This window comes from Astyanax mexicanus, chromosome 24, assembly GCF_023375975.1.
Source record: "Astyanax mexicanus isolate ESR-SI-001 chromosome 24, AstMex3_surface, whole genome shotgun sequence".
NCBI classification, from domain to species: domain Eukaryota; kingdom Metazoa; phylum Chordata; class Actinopteri; order Characiformes; family Acestrorhamphidae; genus Astyanax; species Astyanax mexicanus.
Window position 1 is genome coordinate 16543644 of NC_064431.1, and position 21335 is coordinate 16564978.

General features: G+C 40.4%; 1 protein-coding gene across 2 annotated transcripts in view; it reads left to right on the forward strand.

The window, feature by feature from the left end:
- The window catches only part of LOC103035539 (nck-associated protein 5-like), a 159332-nt gene that overhangs the window by 103788 nt on the left and 34209 nt on the right, over positions 1 to 21335 (forward strand). For both annotated transcript variants that reach the window (XM_049471741.1, XM_049471742.1), the window contains one exon: positions 7657 to 7749. In XM_049471741.1, coding sequence (XP_049327698.1) covers positions 7657 to 7749 — 93 coding nt within the window. The remainder of the gene's footprint in view (positions 1 to 7656; positions 7750 to 21335) is intronic.

The window sequence follows — 21335 nt, forward strand, 5'->3', positions numbered from 1 at the left end:
ATACACATGGCAGTGTGGATTTGACTGAAACCTTTTTGCTTAGAGGATTTCAGCCAAGTATACAGCTCTGGGACAAAATAAGAGACCACTTAAAAATGATGAGTTTCTTTGGTTTTACCAAATTGAAAACCTCTGGAATATAATCAAGAGGAAGATGGATGATCACAAGCAATCAAACCAAGCTGAACTGCTTGAATTTTTGCACCAGGAGTGGCATAAAGTTATCCAAAAGCAGTGTGTAAAACTGGTGGAGGAGAACATGCCAAGACGCATGAAAACTGTGATTAAACACCAGGTTTATTCCACCAATGTTGATTTCTGAACTCTTAATACTTTATGAATATGAACTTTTTGATGTCTGAAAGCTCTGCATCTTATTTTGTTACTTCAGCCATATCTCATTTTCTGCAAATAAATGCTCTAAATGACAATATTTTTATGTGGAATTTGGGAGAATGTTGTCCGTAGTTTATAGAATAAAACAAAAATGTTAATTTTACTCAAACATATACATATAAATAGCAAAATCAGAGAAACTGATTCAGAAACTGAAGTGGTCTCTGAAATGTTTTTTTTTTTTTTTTTTTTCTAGAGCTGTATATGGGTTGCAATCCAGACGGGTCCATTACTAGCATCCTCACAGCGGTCCTCTATCATAGTTTGGTCTTGTTGATGTTGTGATGGGAAAGGTGGCAGAACCACTGCCACTGTGCTTTCAGGAATGATTATCGCTGTCACTGAGACCACGTATTGGTGTAACGTGATTGGTCCTGATGAGTCAGGTGATTGGAAGAGAAGGTGTTGAATGGTTCTTGTGATCTGGCTTCTGTATTGTGTGAAAAAAAATGATTTGGCCCTTGAGACTTTAGCTTTTAATGGACTGTTAATCAGTTTAAATAGCATTTTTTATTATCCAGTATGAAAAGGAGTATAGCAGGTAGTTTAGAGTGTGTGAGCTGAGGGTGGGGTTTCAGATTAATAGCTCCGTAATGAAGAGTGTGTTTGTTTGTGATGGAGATGAATGGCTGGAAGTCTTTGATGAAGATGTTTCAGTGTGTTTGGACGTTCTCTCAGCTAAATGGAGGAGTGCCCATTCGTGCACCCCCCCTCCACCCCGGCACCCTCGCGTGCTCCTGGAAACAGAGTGTTTTATAGTGGATTATTACGGCGCGGGAGCTTTGATATGGCGGTGGTGACCCGTCTCTTTGTGTCGATGTCTTTGAAGTGCGTCTCAGAGGGCAGCACTCCCCTGCCCTTCCTCCTTCCTCGCCGCAGACAATGCTATCTCGCCCCTCGCCCGCCCTTCTCATGCATTTTTATCCTGCTCTCGCGCTCCAGCTCGGAGTGGGTGCAACGGCGCGAGGGTTCGGCACTGCGGCTCCTTCTGTTATTATTATTCCCCCAATCTGCCCTCGTTCCTGCCCTCCTGCCCCCACCCCATTATATGCCCCCTGTCCCATTATCTGCCTCCTGTCCCATCATCAGCCCACCGAGGTATGCAGAATAAAAGAGGGAGGGAGAGGGAGGGAGAGCGAGAGTCTTGCAGAATTAGAGGAGTGAAAGAAAGAGTGTGAGAGAGAGTCATGAAGAAAGAGAAGGAAAGAGAGAGAGGGAGGGAGAGAGAGAGTGAGAGAGACAGATTCATAGCGAGAGAGAGAGAAAAAAAAGTCATGAATGGGAGAGAAAGAGAGAGACAGTCATGCAGAATTGAAGAGGTGTAGAAAGAGAGCAGGAGAGTGTGAAAGAGTAAGAGAGAGTGAAAAGTCAGAGAGAGAGTCACAGTGTGCGAGAGAGAGTCATGAGGAATTAGAAGGATGAAAGAGAGTGTGCGAGAGAGAGTGCTAGAAAGTGCGAGAGATGGTCATGAGGAATTAGAAGGGTGAAAGAGAGTGTTCGAGAGAGAGTGCTAGAAAGTGCGAGAGATGGTCATGAGGAATTAGAAGGGTGAAAGAGAGTGTGTGAGAGAGTACGAGAGAGAGAGTCATGAGGAATTAGAGGTGTGAAAATGAGTGTGCGAGAGAGTACGAGAGAGAGAGAGTCATGAGGAATTAGAGGTGTGAAAAAGAGTGTGCGAGAGAGTACAAGAGAGAGTCATGAGGAATTAGAGGGTTCAAAGAGATAGTGTGCGAGAGAGAGTGCTAGAAAGTGCGAGAGATGGTCATGAGAAATCAAAGGGGTGAAAGAGAGTGTGCGAGAGAGAGTGCTAGAAAGTGCGAGAGATGGTCATGAGGAATTAGAGGGTTCAAAGAGATGTGAGAGTGTGCAAGAGAGTGAGTCATGAGGAATTAGAGGTGTGAAAAAGATTGCGAGAGAGGGAGTCGAGGAATTAGAGGTGTGAAAAAGAGTGTGCGAAAGAGGGAGTCATGAGGAATTAGAGGTGTGAAAGGGAGTGTGAGAGAGAGAGTCATGAGGAATTAGAGGGGTGAAAGCGGGAGTGTACGAGAGAGTGCAAGACAGTCATGAGGAATTAGAGAGTGTGCAAAAGGGAGTGCCAGAAAGTGCAAGAGAGTCATGAGGAATTAGAGTGTTCAAAGAGAGAGTGTGCGAGAGAGTGTCATGATGAATTTGAGGGATGAAAGAGAGTTTTCGAGAGAGGGAGTCATGAGGAATTAGAGGTGTGAAAAAGATTGTGCGAGAGAGTACGAGAGAGAGAGTCATGACGAATTAGGTGTGAAAAAGAGTGCAAGAGACTACGAGAGAGAGAGAGTCATGAGAAATTAGAGGTGTGAAAAAGAGTGCGAGAGACTACGAGAGAGAGAGTCATGAGGAATTAGAGGCGTGAAAAAGAGTGTGCGAGAGAGTAGGAGAGAGAGTCATGAGAATTAGAGGTGTGAAAAAGAGTGCAAGAGAGTACGAGAGAGAGAGTCATGAGGAATTAGAGGTGTGAAAAAGAGTGTGTGAGAGAGGGAGTCATGAGCAATTAGAGGTGTGAAAGAGAGTGTGCGAGAGAGGGAGTAAAAAGGAATTAGAGGTGTGAAAGAGAGTGTGCGGGAGAAAGTGCTAGAAAGTGCGAGAGAGCGTCATGAAGAATTAGAGGGGTGAAAGAGAGAGTGTGCGGGAGAAAGTGCTAGAAAGTGCGAGAGAGCATCATGAAGAATTAGAGGGGTGAAAGAGAGAGTGTGCGGGAGAAAGTGCTAGAAAGTGCGAGAGAGCGTCATGAAGAATTAGAGGTGTGAAAGAGAGAGTGTGCGGGAGAAAGTGCTAGAAAGTGCAAGAGAGCGTCATGAAGAATTAGAGGGGTGAAAGAGAGAGTGTGCGAGAGAGTTTAAAAAAACGAGTATGAGAGAGAAACCGTCAGAGTGAGAGAGAGAAATTCATGAAGAATGGAGGGGTGAAAGAGTGTGGGAGAGTCATGCACATTTAGATGGGTGAAAGAGAGAGAGAAAAAGAGGGTGATAGTGGGAGAGAGAGAGCGAAAGAGGGAGTGAGAAAGAGGGCAAGAGTCATAAATGAGAGGAAAAGAGAGAAAAAGAGATGTGAAGAGAGAGTAATTGTAATTGTATGTTTGTAATCTTTCTTTTAATTAATTATTATTATTAATTATGATTATTATTCTTGTTTGTTTTCTGTTTTATGCTTTGGCAATAGTGTTGATTGTTACATTCATGTTAATAAAGCACTGTTGATCTGTTAAACTGAACTGAGTAGGAGAGTGAAAGAGTAAGAAAGGGAGGAAATCAAAGAGGGAGTCAGAGTGAGAAAGAGAGAGAAAGTCATGAGGAATTAGAGGGGTGAAAGAGTGTCATACAAAGAGAGTGAGAGAGTATGAGAGATAGCAAATAATGAATGAGAGGGGAAGAAGCAGTCATGCAGAATTAGAGAGAGAGAAATTCATACAGAGTGAGGGAGAGAGAAAGAGTGTATGAGAGAGAGGCATAGACAGATAGTGAGAGAGAGAGAGAGAGAGAGAGAGAGAGAGAGAGGTATAGCGAGATAGTGAAAGAGGGAGAGAAGGAGAGAGTGAATGAGTGAGAGGTATAGACAGATAGTGAGAGAGAGTGTGTGTAAGAGTTAGTGAGTGTGTGTGAGACATAGTGAGAGAGAGAGTGTGTGAGAGAGAGTGTGAAAGAGAGAGGCATAGGGAGATAGTGAGAGAGAGAGTGTGTGTAAGAGTTAGTGAGAGTTTGTGTAAGAGTTAGTGAAAGAGAGTGTGAGAGAGAGTGTGTGTGAGACATGGTGAGAGAGAGAGTGTGTGTAAGAGATAGTGAGAGAGAGAGAGTGTGAGAGAGAGTGTGAAAGAGAGAGGCATAGGGAGATAGTGAGAGAGAGAGTGTGTGTAAGAGTTAGTGAGAGTGTGTGTAAGCGATAGTGAGAGAGAGATAGTGAGAGAGAGAGTGTGTGTGAGACATAGTGAGAGAGAGAGAGTGTGTGTAAGAGATAGTGAGAGAGATAGTGAGAGAGAGAGTGTGTGTAAGAGATAGTGAGAGAGAGAGTGTATGAGAGAAAGCTGTAGAGAGATAGTAAGAGAGTGTGTGAGAAAGAGTGTGATAGAGAGAGAGAGAGAGAGAGAGAGAGAGAGAGAGTGAGTGAGAGTGGTAGCAGGTCCGTGGGTCTGTTTTTAATATAAACAGATTTGGGCAGTAATTGCTGGGAGGGTACAGTGGCAGGTTTTGGTAGCGCCCGGCGAAATTGAAACCTCCCCAAATCCTCTGCAGCCACTCACTCGCCCGCCGCTCGCCCGCGCTCTGAGGGCCTTTTTTCACGGAGGATAAAAGACTCTCCTCTCTGGTGGAGGCAGCTGGCACCCGGCACCCCTCCCGCCAGCGCCGGCATTGTGGGAATGTAATAAGCGCAGGGAAATCTGATGCTATCTTTCGACCCGCAATCTAATTACCTCAAGTAGAGATTGGGCTGAAAGAGACTAGCGTATCAGACTAATGTAATTTCGCTGTGTTTTGGGACGACCGAGCGAGCGGCTGAGCGGAATATGTAATAGTCGGATCCGATTTGCGTGCGCGCTCCGATTGGTCCAGGGAACGTGCAAATGTTTATATACATCTGTTGCTTTTTTTTTCCACCCAATTTGTTTACCTTAGAGAAAGGTGAAAATGAAATCAGAAAAAAATAAATGCGTAATGTTTCTCAAATTCACCTCGTAGAAAAGTTTTAAATATTTTTATAATCCTATAATTCACCTGGCCTTGCCATGAGCTCACTGGCCAGCATTCAGCCTCACTCACAAGATGGTACCCCACAACTTACACAGGTGTAGGTGTTCCCAAGCCATCCCCTGATGCAACATTTTATGATTACAGGATTCCCGCGGGTCCTTAAAAAAAACGTCTTAAAATGTCTTAAATTAAAATCTGGGTAATTAAAGTCTTAAATTGTCTTCAGTTCACTGTAAATTTGCTGTAGGTATTCAATTTTCAGATGCTACATTTAATGCTGGTGGGAAACACAAGGGCCCAAGGTAAACATCTAATCCAGGGAGAGAACTAAGATTAACGGAGAGCTGGCTAACATTAGTGGGAAGCTAGCTAACATACTAAGTTTGGCGGCGAGCTAGCTAACATACTAACTTTAGCGGCGAGCTAGCTAACATACTAACTTTAGCGGTGAGCTAGCTAACATACTAACTTTAGCAGCAAGCTAGCTAAAACCCTTACTTTAGCAGCAAGCTAGCTAACATATTAACTTTAGCGGTGAACTAGCTAACATACTAACTTTAGCGGCGAGCTAGCTAACATACTAACTTTAGCGGCGAGCTAGCTAACATACTAACTTTAGCGGCGAGCTAGTTAAATACTAACTTTAGCGGTAGGCTAGCTAACATACTAACTTTAGCAGTGAGCTAGCTAACATACTAACTTTAGTGGCGATCTAGCTAACATACTAACTTTAGCAGTGAGCTAGCTAACATACTAACTTCAGCAGCGAGCTAGCTAACATACTAACTTTAGCAGCAAGCTAGCTAACATTCTAACTTCAGTGGCGAGCTAGCTAACATACTAACTTCAGCAGCAAGCTAGCTAACATACTAACTTTAGCAGCAAGGTAGCTAACATTCTAACTTCAGCGGCGAGCTAGCTAACATACTAACTTTAGCAGCAAGCTAGCTAACATACTAACTGTAGCAGCAAACTAGCTAACATACTAACTTTAGCAGCAAGCTAGCTAACATACTAACTGTAGCAGCAAGCTAGCTAACATACTAACTGTAGCAGCAAGCTAGCTAACATACTAACTTTAGTGGCAAGCTAGCTAACATACTAACTTTAGTGGCAAGCTAGCTAACATAGTAACTTTAGCAGCAAGCTAGCTAACATACTAACTTTAGCAGCAAGCTAGCTAACGTACTAACTTTAGCGGCAAGCTAGCTAACATACTAACTTTAGCAGCAAGCTAGCTAACGTACTAACTTTAGTGGCAAGCTAGCTAACATACTAACTTTATCTATCTATCTATCTATCTATCTATCTATCTATCTATCTATCTATTAAATTTGACTTTCAAAATGGTACAAGAACCATGGATGAATGTACCAGTTCATGTTCAAATTACCAAATATATAAAGTTGTGGACATCTGTTGCATTTATTAGCGGAAAACTAGGGGGAAATTTGAAGAAAACTAACTTTTTTTTTAATTATAATAAAATTTAAATTATAATAACGTGCTTTTAAATAATTCATGTAACTTTCCCATGAGCACATTAGCTAGTGTTTAACCTCGATCACAAGTAGGGCTGGGTATCGAAATTTAATACCAACAAGGCAGCAACTTAAATCTAAAGAAAAATCAGTGCTTATTTTCAATACATAAACTTGCCTAGCGGGCATAGTGAGGTTAAAAAAAAAAAAAAAAAAACGTGATGCCGCCCTGGCGCGCACAGTAGCAGCGAGCACGCACATAAACAAGGAAAGCACACACAGAAATTTGATAGCAAAATTTGATATCACAGCGAGGTTTACATGTCAAAGTGCTCTAAATTCTGGGTCTACTTCGAATGATTCATCTGCATTTCATTTTCCTTTAAACTGTCGACACACTGTCAATACTAAAGCCTTTAAGGCACTCGCTCTGTCTCTCTCTCTCTCTCTCTCTCTCTCTCTCTCTCTGTCTCTCACTCTTTCTCTCTCACTCACTCTGTCTCTACTGAGAAACTAACATACTGTAAAAAAAAAGATCTAGTCTGCCAGGCCTAAACCACAGAACACTATTCTTAATGTCCCCTCACAAACATACAGTATAATACATTTTTAAGTGATTGATACTAAGCTAAGATAAATATAATTAAATGTTGCCAATCTTATGCTGATATATAAAAAAAAGAACTATTTAAAACTAAACTTCATCCAGCAGTATGCTTTGGGAAAATTATTTATATTTTAAGCACTGTTTAAGTAATGCGTTTGTTTTTCTTCTTAATAAAACGCCATATACATGCTCATATGAAAATGAGATTATGCATGTCTGCTGTTAAATAAATACATTGTGTAAGGATAACTATCATTTTTGTATTTTTTGGTAACAAATTAGAAAAAGGTATCGAAAAAAGTATCGATATCAAAATGTTTAACTTCTACCCAGGCTTTATCACAAGATATCAACTTATACTGGTGTGGGTGTTCCTAAGCTGCCCTCTGATCAATTTGTGTATAAACTGCTGTCCCATGACTTTTGACGTTTTGTTTTTATGTGTTTTTCCGTGCAGTTGCCGTCGGTAGCCTGTCCAGAGCACAGCGTGGATGCCCTGACCACCGGCACAGAAAAACTGACCACCTTCAGCTCTCAGGGGAAGGTCAAGGTAAGAATATTGTTTATTTTTGTAAAGCTAGTTTAATGACCACAGGGGTAGTTGGGTATGGATGGGTATTGGTGTGGGTATCAGGGAAGAAAAAAATCTATTGATGGAATAACCTGGTCTATATTCAGTATATTCAGGTAGTCAGCTGATCTCATTCTTTCAGCACATACTGTTGCTGAACCTAGACCTGACCAACTGCAGCAATCCCAGATCATAGCCCCGCCCCCACAGGCTTGTACGTTAGACACTAGGCATGATGAGTGAAGTCATCACTGATCACGATCGTGCAGGGTTCTTTAAAAAGTCTTAAAATGTTTTAAGTTTACTGTAAATTTGCTCTAGGTAAATTTCCAGATGGTCCGTTTAATGCCGGTGGAAAAAAACACAGTGGCATACCGTAAACATCTAATCCAGGGGTTCCCAACCTTTTGCAACCCAAGGCCCACTTAACCCAGCCCAAAACTTTCTACAGCCCCCCAGATTATTTTTATTGCCGTTTAAAACCAAATACAGTGCAACCATCCACGTGACTTGTGAAACTGACTGCATAATCACACAAACAAAAGAAACTAACCATTTACAGCACTTTTTGTCACTCACCTAATGAGATGGCTGATGTTGTTTGCCAGCTACCAAGTGGTGGATGTCAGGCTGAAGTTCAGAAAGTTGCAAACGGAGGTCTGGCTCAACATTAAGCCTATTCCTGTATTTGGTCTTGAGTACCACCAACATAGAAAATCCAGTTTCGCAGAGATACGTTGTGGGAAACGGCATCAGGAATCTCACTGCCTTGTCTGAAAGATCAGGGTACTCTGACCTAGCATGAAGCCAAAAATTTACCAAGGACTTTTGTGAAAAAATAAATTTTAAAGCACTGTCACAAGAGAGATCAATAAGGCGGTCCTCCTCAGATGCACTCAGACTTGCGATGGCTCCTTGGCATATGTCGACAAAGGGATTTTCTATCCAGCTGAAATGAACGTCTAGAGCTGGAAAGTAATCACGTAGCTGCATTTTCAAACTTTGCAGGTGCTCAACAATCGGTCTTGAAACCGCATTCGGCAGAGAAGCATTTTCTTTTGTCAGAAAATCTGACAGATTGTCAAATGACTCGTAGTTTGACTGTTCCACACGCTTGGTCCACATGTCCAGCTTCTTTATTGTAGCTTCGATTTTGTTTTGAACGTGAAACGCTGTCACTGATTTGCCTTGAAGGCTAAGGTTGAGTCCATTCAAGTGGGTAAAAATGTCTGAGAGGTAACTCAATTTAGCAAGCCACTCAAAATCAGTGAAGCGGTCTGAAAGTTCAAAGTTTGAGTCCAATAAAAAAAATTCTTACTTCATCCCTCAATTCAAAAAGTCGAGCCAGCACCTTGCCGCGAGAAAGCCACCTTACCTCAGTATGTAAAAGAAGCTGAACGTGACTGCTGCCCATTTCCTCGCATAGAACACGAAATAAACGGGATTGGAGTGGCCGACTCTTAATGAAGTTAACTATCTTCACTGCCTCATCCAGCACAATTTTAAGGTCTCTTGACATTCTCTTGGCAGCTAATGCTTCTCTGTGTAAACTGCAGTGGACAGGAGTCGCCAGCGGTGCTACAGCTTTCACGCGCGCAATGACTCCGCTGCGTTGTCCCATCATTGCCCTTGCTCCATCAGTGCTAACTCCCACACATTTGGACCACTCAATTCCGTTCGACACAATAAATGCATTCAAAACATCAAAAATAGCTTCAGCAGTTGTCTTGGTGGGTAGAGGCTTACAAAATAGTATGTCTTCAAATATTTCACGGTTATGCTCATACCTCACAAATGCAAGAAGGTTGGAAAGATTTGCAATGTCAGTAGATTCATCCAGTTGTATTGCATAAAAGCGACTCTCTCGAACTCTCTTTATAAGCTGCTGGGTTACATCATGTGCCATTTCATTTATTCGTCGTTCAACTGTGTTGTCAGAAAGTGATATGAGATTCAGTTGCTTGCAGGGTTTTTCTCCCAACATCACGCTAACCATCTCTTTCGCAGCAGGTAAAATCAAACTCTCCCCAATCGTATGTGGCTTTCCAGCCTTTGCTATAAGCTGCGCAACACGGTAGGACGCCTCAACAGCTTTAGCATTATCGGTTCCAGAGAAGGCCAATTCAAGGGTCTTTTTCCTGCTTTGGTATTCTTTAAGCTTGTTCTCAAAAAATTCCACAGGTTTAGATGCATACTCGCTGTGTTTAGTCTCCAAATGTCGACGTAACTTGGTTGGCTTCAACGCTTCATTCGCCAAGACCTCCGAACACACAACGCAGAGTGGTAGCGGCTCGTTTTCTGTTCCTGTGCACGTAAAGCCTAGTGCTAGGTACTCACTGCTGTATTTTCTCCGTTTCAGTTTATGCTTGGTTCTCTCAGGAACAGATACAGTGGCTGCTTCACTTGTAGATGGTCCAGCTTCAGGGTCCTTTGTTGTCAAAGACCCTGTTTTTAACCATTTATCCATGATGCGTACACAAGACAACAGCTTCACTCAGACTGAATTAGCTAACTAACTAGCTAGTCAATTCACTAGCTAGCGCTGCGTGTCATGTGACTGTACTACGCCAAAAAAAACCTCAAACTAAACACGTTTTGCAAATAAACTAACTAAATATGCTGAACTATCTGAAATATGCTGAACTAATCTATTTCTTGGAGAAAAAATACTTAATAATAACAAAAAATAATAATAATAATAATAATTTTGGCCTACGGCCCCCTTGCGCTACGTCTGCGGCCCACTGGTGGGCCGCGGCCCACAGGTTGAAAACCACTGATCTAATCCATGGAGAGAACTAAGATTAGTGTAGAGCTAGCTAACATTAGCAGCGAGTTAGCTAACATACTAACTTTAGCTAGCTAAAGCGAGCCAACTAACGTTACCAGGGATAGTGGTCCAGTGGTCTAAAGCGCTGCTGCTATGAGCGGGAGAGCAGGTTCGAACCCCCGCTCTTTAAGCTTTGCCATCAAGCTGCCGGCGTTCAGAGGCAATTGGCCCTGCTCCCTCCGGGTGGGTAGATGGCGCTCTCTCCTCACGTCACTTCTACGGTGATGTCTGCAGCACAGGGCATCTGTGAGCTGATGTATCAGAACCGAGTCGCTGAGCTTTCCTCCAAGCGCGCTGGCTGCTCGGCAATGCTGCATCATCAGCAGCTCGAAAAGAAGCGGTGGCTGACTTCACATGTATCGGAGGAGGCATGTGTTGGTCTTCGCCCTCCTGGTGTGTTGGGACATTGCTAGTAATAGGGGGAGTCCTAATGAGTGGGTTGGGTAATTGGCCGTTTAAATTGGGGAGAAAATGAGAAAAAATTGAAATAAAATTATGAAAAAAATATATATATATTTATTGACGTCTTAAAAAGCATTAAATTTGACTGCCCTGTCATGCGTGTTTGTTTTTCCTGACCACATTTCTTCCTCGAAAATGATGTTTTTCCATTGTTTTTCAATTTTTATTAAGGTAAAATAATAAAAAAAAATACATTTCTTTACCCGTGTTTATTAGTTTCCGCATCTCCTTGGACGTTTTCTCTGCTTGAAATTATTAAATGCCGATAATTTGACTCTTCTGAAACAGATAAACAACTTTTCCATCACCACAGGATGCGTCTTTACACATGGTTGTCTATCAAATGTTATCAAATGAGAAGCTACTAACTTAATACATGTGTAATATTATAAACATCCAGGATTTTTTTTGTAATATAAACTCTTAAAGTCAGATTCTAAGTTCAGGTCATTCTGGTTATGTTGGGTTTTATAGAGGCAGATGTTTACACATGCAGAAGATGAGCCGACACTATCTCACATCATCATCAGACTGGGTGCGCGCGCACGCGTGTGTGTGTGTGCGTGTGTGTGTTACACTAAGTGTGATGCATAGGAAAGTAAATTTGTTAAGATTTTGCCACAGATATGAAAAAATGATTTATGCTGCTCGGTTCTGGGTGCAGCTGCAGGGCTGGTTCTGTACCCATAGCTGTAACCCTTTGCCAGCTACACACACACACACACACACACACACACACTACAGGCAAATACACACACACACATCCTACACTTCCTCTCCTCCGCTGTGCTCTGTAAATGAAAGCGGCGTATTATTATTTTTATGTATTGATTTTTATGATCGCTGTATTAGGCGGAGAGCGTTCTGCAGTCGTGACCCGACTCTGCGTTCTCTCTCCGTTTATAATTTATTTATAATTGAGTAGCTGATATATAAAATGTAAAATGCACGATGTCGCTTCAATTCTTATTCTCTTCACTGTCGCTGATTTGGTCTGCAGAATGTTAGAACGCTAAAACAGCACGCTTATTATCTTCCACTTATTTAGAGTCTGATTGACAAGTGGACAATACACACATTACACACCCACAGAAAAAGAGATGTCTGAGCTGCAGAGCATGCAGCAGTGTAGTGCATCACTCAGAATGTCCAAAAGTATGTGGATGCCCGCAAATAAAAAAACAGTCAGTACTGCAGGAGGGGGGCAATAGAGGACAAATCATAGTGCCATGGAAGCTGACTGGAAAAAAGGCTGGCTCTATAATACAATGTGGCTGCTGCTCTAGCGCCCCCTTGTGCCAGTGTTACTAGAATGTGCTTGTGCTTGCTTTTGGCTACGAAATTCCTTGAAGGGGTGTCAAGATTCTTTAAATCCTCGATTTTATTTTATTTCCCATTTTAGGGTCACGATTCGATTCGATTCGCGATTTTCTTTTTTTTTTTTTACAGCAGAGAGGCCTATGCCAGTTTTAGATTAGTCTATGGTCAGTTATTGGTTTGATTCATCAAATTTACAATATCTTATTTCGAAAGGTGGGCTTGATATAAGTGATGCAAAGTGATTCAAGTGATCTGTAATACACCACATTAGGCACTAATGGTCAAATTTAAATAATTTAATTAAGATATATATGTAATGCCATCTAGTGTCTTTTGTTGGTAGCAGCAGTGTGCACTATTAAAACAGTCATGTACAAAATAAAACAACAATTAGAGCCTTAACAAACTGAACTCTATCTTACTATAACAGTTAAACATGAAAAATAAGACTTTAAGACTTTTTCTGTCCCTGAGAATGACAAGTTTTATTCTTTAATAAAGATATATTATTAACTTTATCTGAGAGAAAGATGCTCCGTAAGGTACCAAAACTATTAACATATTTGAGGCTAGACAAAACAACTGTTATTTTTATATTTTCAAGTTTTTCTTTAAGAAGATGAGAATGTCCACATTCTCTGGAGAAAGGGCTGCTCTTTGAGCAGTCACAATGTCCGCGTCGGCTACAGTGTGCTGCGCCATTTGCGTAGCGCGTGCTTGCGTAGCTTAGAGGGAGGGAATCGTCGATCCTCTTTTTGACTTTGAGGCTCAAGACCATGACATGATATCGATGAAATATCGAAATCGTGACACCCCTAATTCCATTTTTGAGCGCAGCTACAGCATCTGACAACAGTAAGGTTACATTTTTGTAAATATCTTATTTAGGGGTGTCAATCAATTAAAAAAACTATATCAACACTTGGTAGAGCCAACTTTCAAAGTTTTTGGGGTCTCTACCAGCTTTGTGCATCGTCAAACTGAGATTTTTGCTGCTTCTTCTTTACAAACAGCGCAAGCTCAGCCAGATTAGATGAAGAGCATCTGTGAACAGCAATTTTTTTATGTCCTGCCACAGAAGATCAGTGGTATTTAGGTCAGGACTTTTACTGGGCCATTCTAACACACGAATACTCTTTGATCTAAACCATTTCACTGTAGCTCTGGCTTCATGTTTAGGGTCATTGTCTTGCTGGAAGGTGAATCTGCTTCCCAGTCTTAAGTCTTTTGCAGCTCAAACAGGTTTTCTTTTATGATTTAGCTCTGACCAGTTTCCCTGTCCCTGCTGAAGATAAGCATCCCCACAGCATGATGCTGCCACCACCATGTTTCACAGTGGAGATGGTGTGTTCAGGGTGATGAGCTGTGTTACTTTTCTGCCACATATAGCGCTTTGCATTTAGGCCAAAAGTTCTACTTTGATCTCATCTGACCACAGAACCTTCTTTCACATGTTTGCTGCCTCTTGGCTGCTTCTCTGACCGGTGCTTTCCTTGCTTGATTTTTAAGTTTGTTTGGACTGTGGCTATGTGTTTTTAGGTTGGGAGTTGTAGAATACTTATTTAATTTTTTGGTTCTGATGTATTGAACAGTGTTCCTTGGGATGCTTAAAGCATGGGATATGTTTTTATAACTGAATCCTGCTTTAATCATCTCCACAACTTTATCTCTGACCTGTCTGGTGACTTCCTTGGTCTTCATGATGCTGTTTGTTCACTAATGTTCTCTAGCAAACCACTCAGGCTTTTACAGAACAGGTGTATTTATACTGAGACTAAATTACACAAAGCTGGACTTCGTTGACTAAATTTTTTTTAAACCGTAGATCGTTTTTATTCCACTTGTAAAATGTTGTGTTGGTCTATTACCTAAAATCTCAATAACATACATTTAAATTTGGTTGCAACGTGACAAAATGTGCAAGCCACCGCATTTGGCCAAACACTGTGCTTTTTTGCCATTTTCACACAGATATTTTTGATTGTCAGGTATTCAGTGGATCCCTAGGTTAAATTGCAATTCCTTACTTCTTATTATTTAGTTAAGTTGTTTATTATTATTATTATTATTATTAATATTATTATAATGATATATTATATTATTTTGGAATATATAATCTTACACCACAGTACACTGTATCATCATGTACCTTGATATTGATTACAGGTGTGTATGTGTGTGTGTGTGTGTGTGTGTGAAACAAGTTCAGAGTTTACACTACGAAGCTGATCGAGATCCGCTCTCTGTGTGTGTGTGTGTGTGTGTGTGTGTTGTGATTGCTGTCATTGGTCAGTGTTCCCCTGGAGACACGGCTGGAGCTTCTTAATGGAATTCTCAACCAGTCCGGCCATTGATCTGCTGCTCTGAAAGATAACCCTGATTGAAGATGGAGCTGCTGGTCATCAACACACACTTATTTTTAATCACCGCCTTTCTTTACACTCATCTTTTACTGCACTGAAATTACACCACTCCTCAGTCTCTTAAGTATCCCCCCCGGCTCTCTGTCTCTCTCTCTCCCTCTCTTTTTCTCTCACTCTCTCTCTCACTCTCTCTCTCTCTCTCTCTCTGTGTTGTGGGTCAGTCCGGTGTCTCTCGCCCTGAGGAGGAGGAGGAGTGGTGGTGTCCTGCTGACAAATGTCCTTTAAAGAAGAGCAAGACACACTCACCCAATCATTTCAGCCCTAAAGTCCACTGATTGCTTTTCTCTTGATGGAGCAAGCTGGGGTGAGGGGGGGGTGATGGGTTGGTTGGAGGGGGCGGAGGGACAGAGGTGTCAAATTGAATATAGATTTTTGTGGTTCCGTCTAAACACAGACGTACCATCTCTCACTTCTCCAAAGTCATTCTTTTACTCTCAGATGTTTGTTTTTTTCTTTATTACACCTTCGCTTATTGTGTCTATTCGTCTTTTAGTGCTGAGAGTATCGCAGTACTTACTCTGTACATCACAGCGCCATGCTGAATTAACATTAGCAAAGTAAGAATATCTATTAAAACCTGGTGTCATTTAATCACATTCTTCCTAAAAAAAAAAATCTCTTAAGGTGTGTTACAGTAAGTCAGGACTTCAGGCAGACGAGTCCAGAACAGCCATGCCTTTATAATGTTGGTTTTGCATTGCTTTCACTGCAAATAACATCTTTTCAAGTAAACTTGTCTAATTTCAAGGGAATAAATCTAATATTTTTCTCTGATATTGTATGAATTTTGTCTTGGAACCGTACGATTATTTTGCTTATTTTCAGTAAAAATTTATCTTAAGTATTACTTAGAATTTTATCTTATTTGAAGTAACTTCACAATCAAAATTAGCACAAAAAAAAAGCCACGTGTCAAGTTATGTTGATTCCTGTGTCCAAATTTAGGCCAAAAAATAAGACTTTTTTGTTTGATTTCACTCATTTAGAGGCCTTGTGATTGCTTACCTTAAATAAATCTTACTAAGAAAAAAATTGCTTACCTTATTGGCAGATTTTTTTTGCTTAAAGTAAAAGGTACGTACATCTCAATTTACATATACAGCTCTGAAAAAATTAAGAGACCCCTTCTAGTTTCTAAATCAGTTTCTCTTATTTTGCTACATATAGATTTATGTTTGAGTGAAATGAACATTATTGTTTTTTTTTTTTTTTTTTTTTTTTTTATTATATGTTTTTATGGGACATTATATTAAGTCACAGTGCAAATAATAACAAAAACAATGATAACATCCGTTTTCTTCTACACAACATTTTCACATTTTCACACACACCTCCCCCCCCCCTCCCCCTATGTTGGTCTAAGACAATACAAAAAAAAAAAAAAAAAATAAGCAGCGTTTTTAGACTAAACAATGAAATACAATATAAAACATACAAATGTGAATAAAAACTATATAATATTTAAAATAACAATTATATTAATGAAAGAAAAAGTAACAATGAATATAGTAGGCACACAATGTGATCGAATAGATTTATATAAAAAGTAATAATAATAATAATAGTAAAATAGATAGAGACTCTCAAGAATCAGTCAGTTTATAGACAGATGTGGTAATTGGTCAAAATAATGAAGAAGAGGTCGCCAAGTTCGGTAAAATTTGTGAGTTGAACCTTTTAGGGTAAATTTGATTTTTTCCAGTTTCAGAAAGGACATTAAATCAGATAACCACATGAGGTCTGAAGGTGGCAATGGAGACTTCCAGTGTAACAGTAAACGTCTCCGAGCTATTAAAGATGAAAAAGACAAAACATTTAATTTATAGTTAGATAAGTCTAAGTAATTTAGTGGGACGCCAAATAGGGCTATTGAAGGGCAGGGGTCTATGCAAACGTCCAAAGATTCAGACATCACTTTAAAAAAACTGGACCAATAATTTTGAAGTTTTGAGCAAGACCAGAACATGTGAGTAAGGTCAGCTAATGCCACTGAACATCTGTCACACTTAGGATCCATTCCTGGGGTATACTTAGATAATCTTGTTTTACATAAATGCATTCTGTGCAAAACTTTGAACTGTATAAAATTAAGATAAGCACAAGACGAAAGATAATTAACTTCGTATACAGCTTTTTCCCACCAAGCATCCTGAAACGTTTTTCCCAACTCCCTTTCCCATGCAGATCTAACTCTGGTTGTGGGACAATCCCCCTGCAGTAGTAAATGTTTGTATAACCTGGAGATAATACCTGTAAAATTATACGGATTTTTTAAGACATCATCCAATAAATCTTGAGGAGGCAAATAAGGGAATGTTGGGCAATATTTTTTGACAAAGCTACGAACCTGAACGTATCGAAACAAATGATTACGGGGCAAACCAAATTTGACAGATAATTGTTCAAAGCTGGCAAACTCCCCCCCAAAAAACATATCTTTAAACTGAGAGATGCCTAATCTATTCCAAAGGTTAAAGACAGAGTCAATTCTAGAAGGGATAAACAGATGATTATTAAGTAAAGGACCATATAAAGACATATTACTGAGTTTAAAATGTTGTCGGAATTGTGTCCAAATTTTGACTGTGGAGACAACCACTGGGTTTGATGAATATTGTGTAACTGCTATCGGAAGATGTGAGCATATAAGAGCTGAAAGGGATGTGCTTTGACTGCAATATGCTTCCATTTCGCACCAATCTTGTTCCGGTTTATGAATCCAAAATAAAACCTTTTGTATATTTGCCACCCAGTAATAATATTTTAAGTTAAAAAGGCCCAATCCTCCGTTAAGTCGAGGTGCCTTAAGTACACTTGTTTTAACCTTAGGAGTTTTGCCTGCCCAGATAAAGGACAGTATTATCTTGTCCACCATGGTAAAAAAGGCCTTTGTTAAAAAAATAGGGAGGCACTGAAAAAGAAATAGAAATCTGGGTAATACATTCATATTAACAGACTGAATTCGACCCGCAACAGAGAGTGGGAGCTGAGACCATCTTTGTAAATCTGCCTTAATTTGATCTACTAGCTTATCAAAATTATTCTTACGAAGTGCTAACAGAGAGTAACTGATATTTATTCCTAGATACCTAAAGCTTCCAGGAGATAGGTGGAAGGGTAGCGCTCCCTGTTGGATGTTTTTAGCGGCAGAGTTGAGTGGAAAGCACTCACTTTTGTTGAGGTTAAGTCTGTAACCTGAAAAAGAACCAAATTTGTTTAAAATCTCTAATAAATGATCAGAAGAGCCCACAGGATCTGTGATATATAATAGAAGATCATCAGCGTACAAGGAGACTCTGTGCTCAGCCCCCGCCCGAACTACTCCTCGCAAATTCCTTGACGATTTTAAAGCTATAGAGAGAGGTTCAATAACCAATGCAAATAAAAGGGGTGAAAGAGGGCAACCTTGGCGCGTTCCTCGTGAAAGAGGAAAATATTCTGAATAGCAGCTATTAGTATGTACTCTAGCCTGAGGGGCCTTATACAAAAGACGAATCCAGGAAACAAAATTTCCACCAAAACCAAATTTCTCTAAAGTTGCGAATAAATAATTCCACTCAACTCTGTCGAAAGCTTTCTCAGCATCCAATGAAATCACCACTTCTGGAAGTAAAGAGGAAGACTGGGAAAGTACAATATTAAGCAGACGGCGTATATTAGAGAATAACTGACGTCCCCTAATAAAACCGGTTTGATCCTCAGCTATTATAGATGGCATGACCGATTCAAGACGCTTACTAAGTATTTTAGCTAAAATTTTAACGTCGACATTCAAAAGGGAAATTGGACGGTAACTCCCACACTCCGACGGGTCTTTGTCTTTCTTTAAAATAAGAGAAATCGATGCTTGCGTTAGTGTAGGAGGGAGAGTTCCGGTTAAAAAAGACGCGTTAAACATTTCAAGAAGAAGGGGGGCTAATTGTTTCACAAATTTTTGGTAAAATTCAATACTGAAACCATCTGGCCCAGGTGCTTTGCCTTTAGACATTGAATTAATACTTTCTACTATTTCTTCAATTGTTAATGGCAACTCAAGATTTGCTAACACATCCTGTTCAATTTTTGGAATTTCTAATGTTCCCAGGAACTTCTCCATTTCAATCAAATTCTGGGGTTGTTCGGAAGTATAAAGTTTGCGATAATAAGCTACGAACGCATCATTTATTTCTAAAGGACAAGTTGTAAGCTGACCTGACTGTATGAGAATTTGTGGAATCAGCCTTGAGGCTGCCTGACGTTTAAGTTGATTAGCAAGAAGACGGCCTGCTTTATCTCCGTGTTCATAAAAAGTAGTTTTTGAGCGTAGTATATTATGCTCAGCTTTGTTAGTTGTAAGTAGATCAAACTGAGATTGAACTTTAATCCTTTCCTTACGAAGTTCTGGGGTATCTTGAACTGCCCGTTTCTTGTCAATATCTTGCATTTCATTAACTAATTCTTGCTGCGAGTTTATACGCTGTTTATTATGAAAAGTACTGTAAGAAATTATATTTCCTCTAAGAACTGCTTTAAGTGTTTCCCAGAGCAAAGATGGGGTAACTGAGTTAGATTGGTTTGTTTGCAGAAAGTCGTTAATGGATGTAGTAATAGATTCACAAAATTTTTTATCTGAAAGAAGTAATGTATTAAATTTCCATGTCCGATTATTTAGCCGTTTTACAGGGAAAGAGAGATCGAGAGATAGGGGTGAATGGTCTGAGATAACTATGGCGGAATACTCTGAGGCCTTTACGCTAGATAGCAATACTTTATCTAAGAAAAAATAATCAATTCTTGAAAACACTTGATGGACATGAGAGAAATAAGAGTAAATTTTAGAGCTTGGGTTAAAGAAACGCCATGGATCCACACAACCACAGTCGCTCATAAACGATTTGACTATTTTGGCCATTTTAGAGAGATTAATAGAAATGGGGTTAGACCGATCGAGATATGGACTCATAGTACAATTTAAATCACCTCCAAAAATAAGGTGATGGGTATCCAAATTAGGAATGGAAGACAGAAGTTTAGTCATAAACTGAGCATCATCCCAGTTTGGGGCATATACATTAACCAATATAACAGGTATTTGAGAAAGTTTTCCCAGGACAATTATGTAACGTCCCCCTTTGTCTGATATTGTTTTTTCCAATAAAAAATTTATTTTTTTAGAAATTAAAATCGCAGTACCCCTAGATTTTGAGTCGAAAGACGAGTGGAACACCTGTCCTATCCATGGTTTACGAAGTCTAATATGATCTTTTAAACACAGATGCGTTTCTTGAAGGAATGCTATGTCTGTCCTTAACATCTTCAGATGTTGGAAAACTCTAGATCGTTTCACTGGGCCATTTAAGCCTCGAACATTCCATGTGACTAATCTAACAGAGAGCTCTGTAGTTCCAGTATTACTGTAGTTTCCTGACATGTACCATCATATGATCAAATGGAACTTTAAATAGTACACCACCGTTTTCTTGTACGTTTGTTATGTGCCTTTTGTAATTACAAAAATAAATAAATTCCACGCAGACCAACTTACATAAACATCCCCAAAATAACACACGATGAAAACGGCAGAACAATATACAAAGCAGCATTAGAAGCTGCACCAAAAGAAGAAAAAACAAACAAACAAACAAACAAACAAAAACAAAAACCTATGCTCGTCCTTCCGAAGAAGCGTGCCGCAGGTCCCAACGAAATGTGCTTCCGATACAACTAAACTACCTTAACTAACTAACTGGGACGAGCTCCTATAAAAGGTTACGAAACTGCTATTGTCCGAGTCTGAAAAAAAGTCACAACTTCAGTCATCAGATTCAGAACTACTTATACTTTGTTCCTGTTTTGTTTACACCAGGAGCTCCAAAGCATCATGTCGATTTAAACACTGATCAGTCATGTCTGCTTAGCCTGCTGTAGATAGAAAGCTTCAGCCTCAGCTGGCGTTTCAAAGAAACTGTGCTTACCACCAAGGGTGATCCGAAGGCGAGCGGGGTAGAGTAATGCAAAAGCTACACCATCCTTGTACATTTTAGCCTTGATCCCCTTGAAAGCTGCACGCCTCCGAGCCAGACTGGAGCTCATATCAGGAAAAAACAAAATCTTCTTGCCCTGATACATGGTGCTTAGATGCTCTCTCGCCCAGCGGAGAGCGCGCTCCTTCTCTTGGAATCGGTGAAAGCGGACAATCACAGCCCGAGGTCGCTCTCCTTGCGCCGGCTTAGCGACCAATGCTCGGTGCGCTCTGTCCAGCTCCGGTGGTTGTGGGAAGATCTCCTCTCCCATAATCTCAACAAGTAGCTGAGAGATGAAAGTAGATGGTGACTGACCTTCGGATCCTTCAGGCAAGCCGATAATTCTCAGGTTCTGACGTCTGGAGCGGTTCTCGAGGTCGTCTACCTTGGAAGTCAGTGTGACATTCTCTTTCAGTAGCTCCGTTAGCTTCGACTCCATACTTGCTAGCTCGTCACTGTGTTCAGAAAGTGTGCTCTCTATGACAGAGAATTTCTGACTGTGAGATTCCACTGCAGCCCTAATAGAGT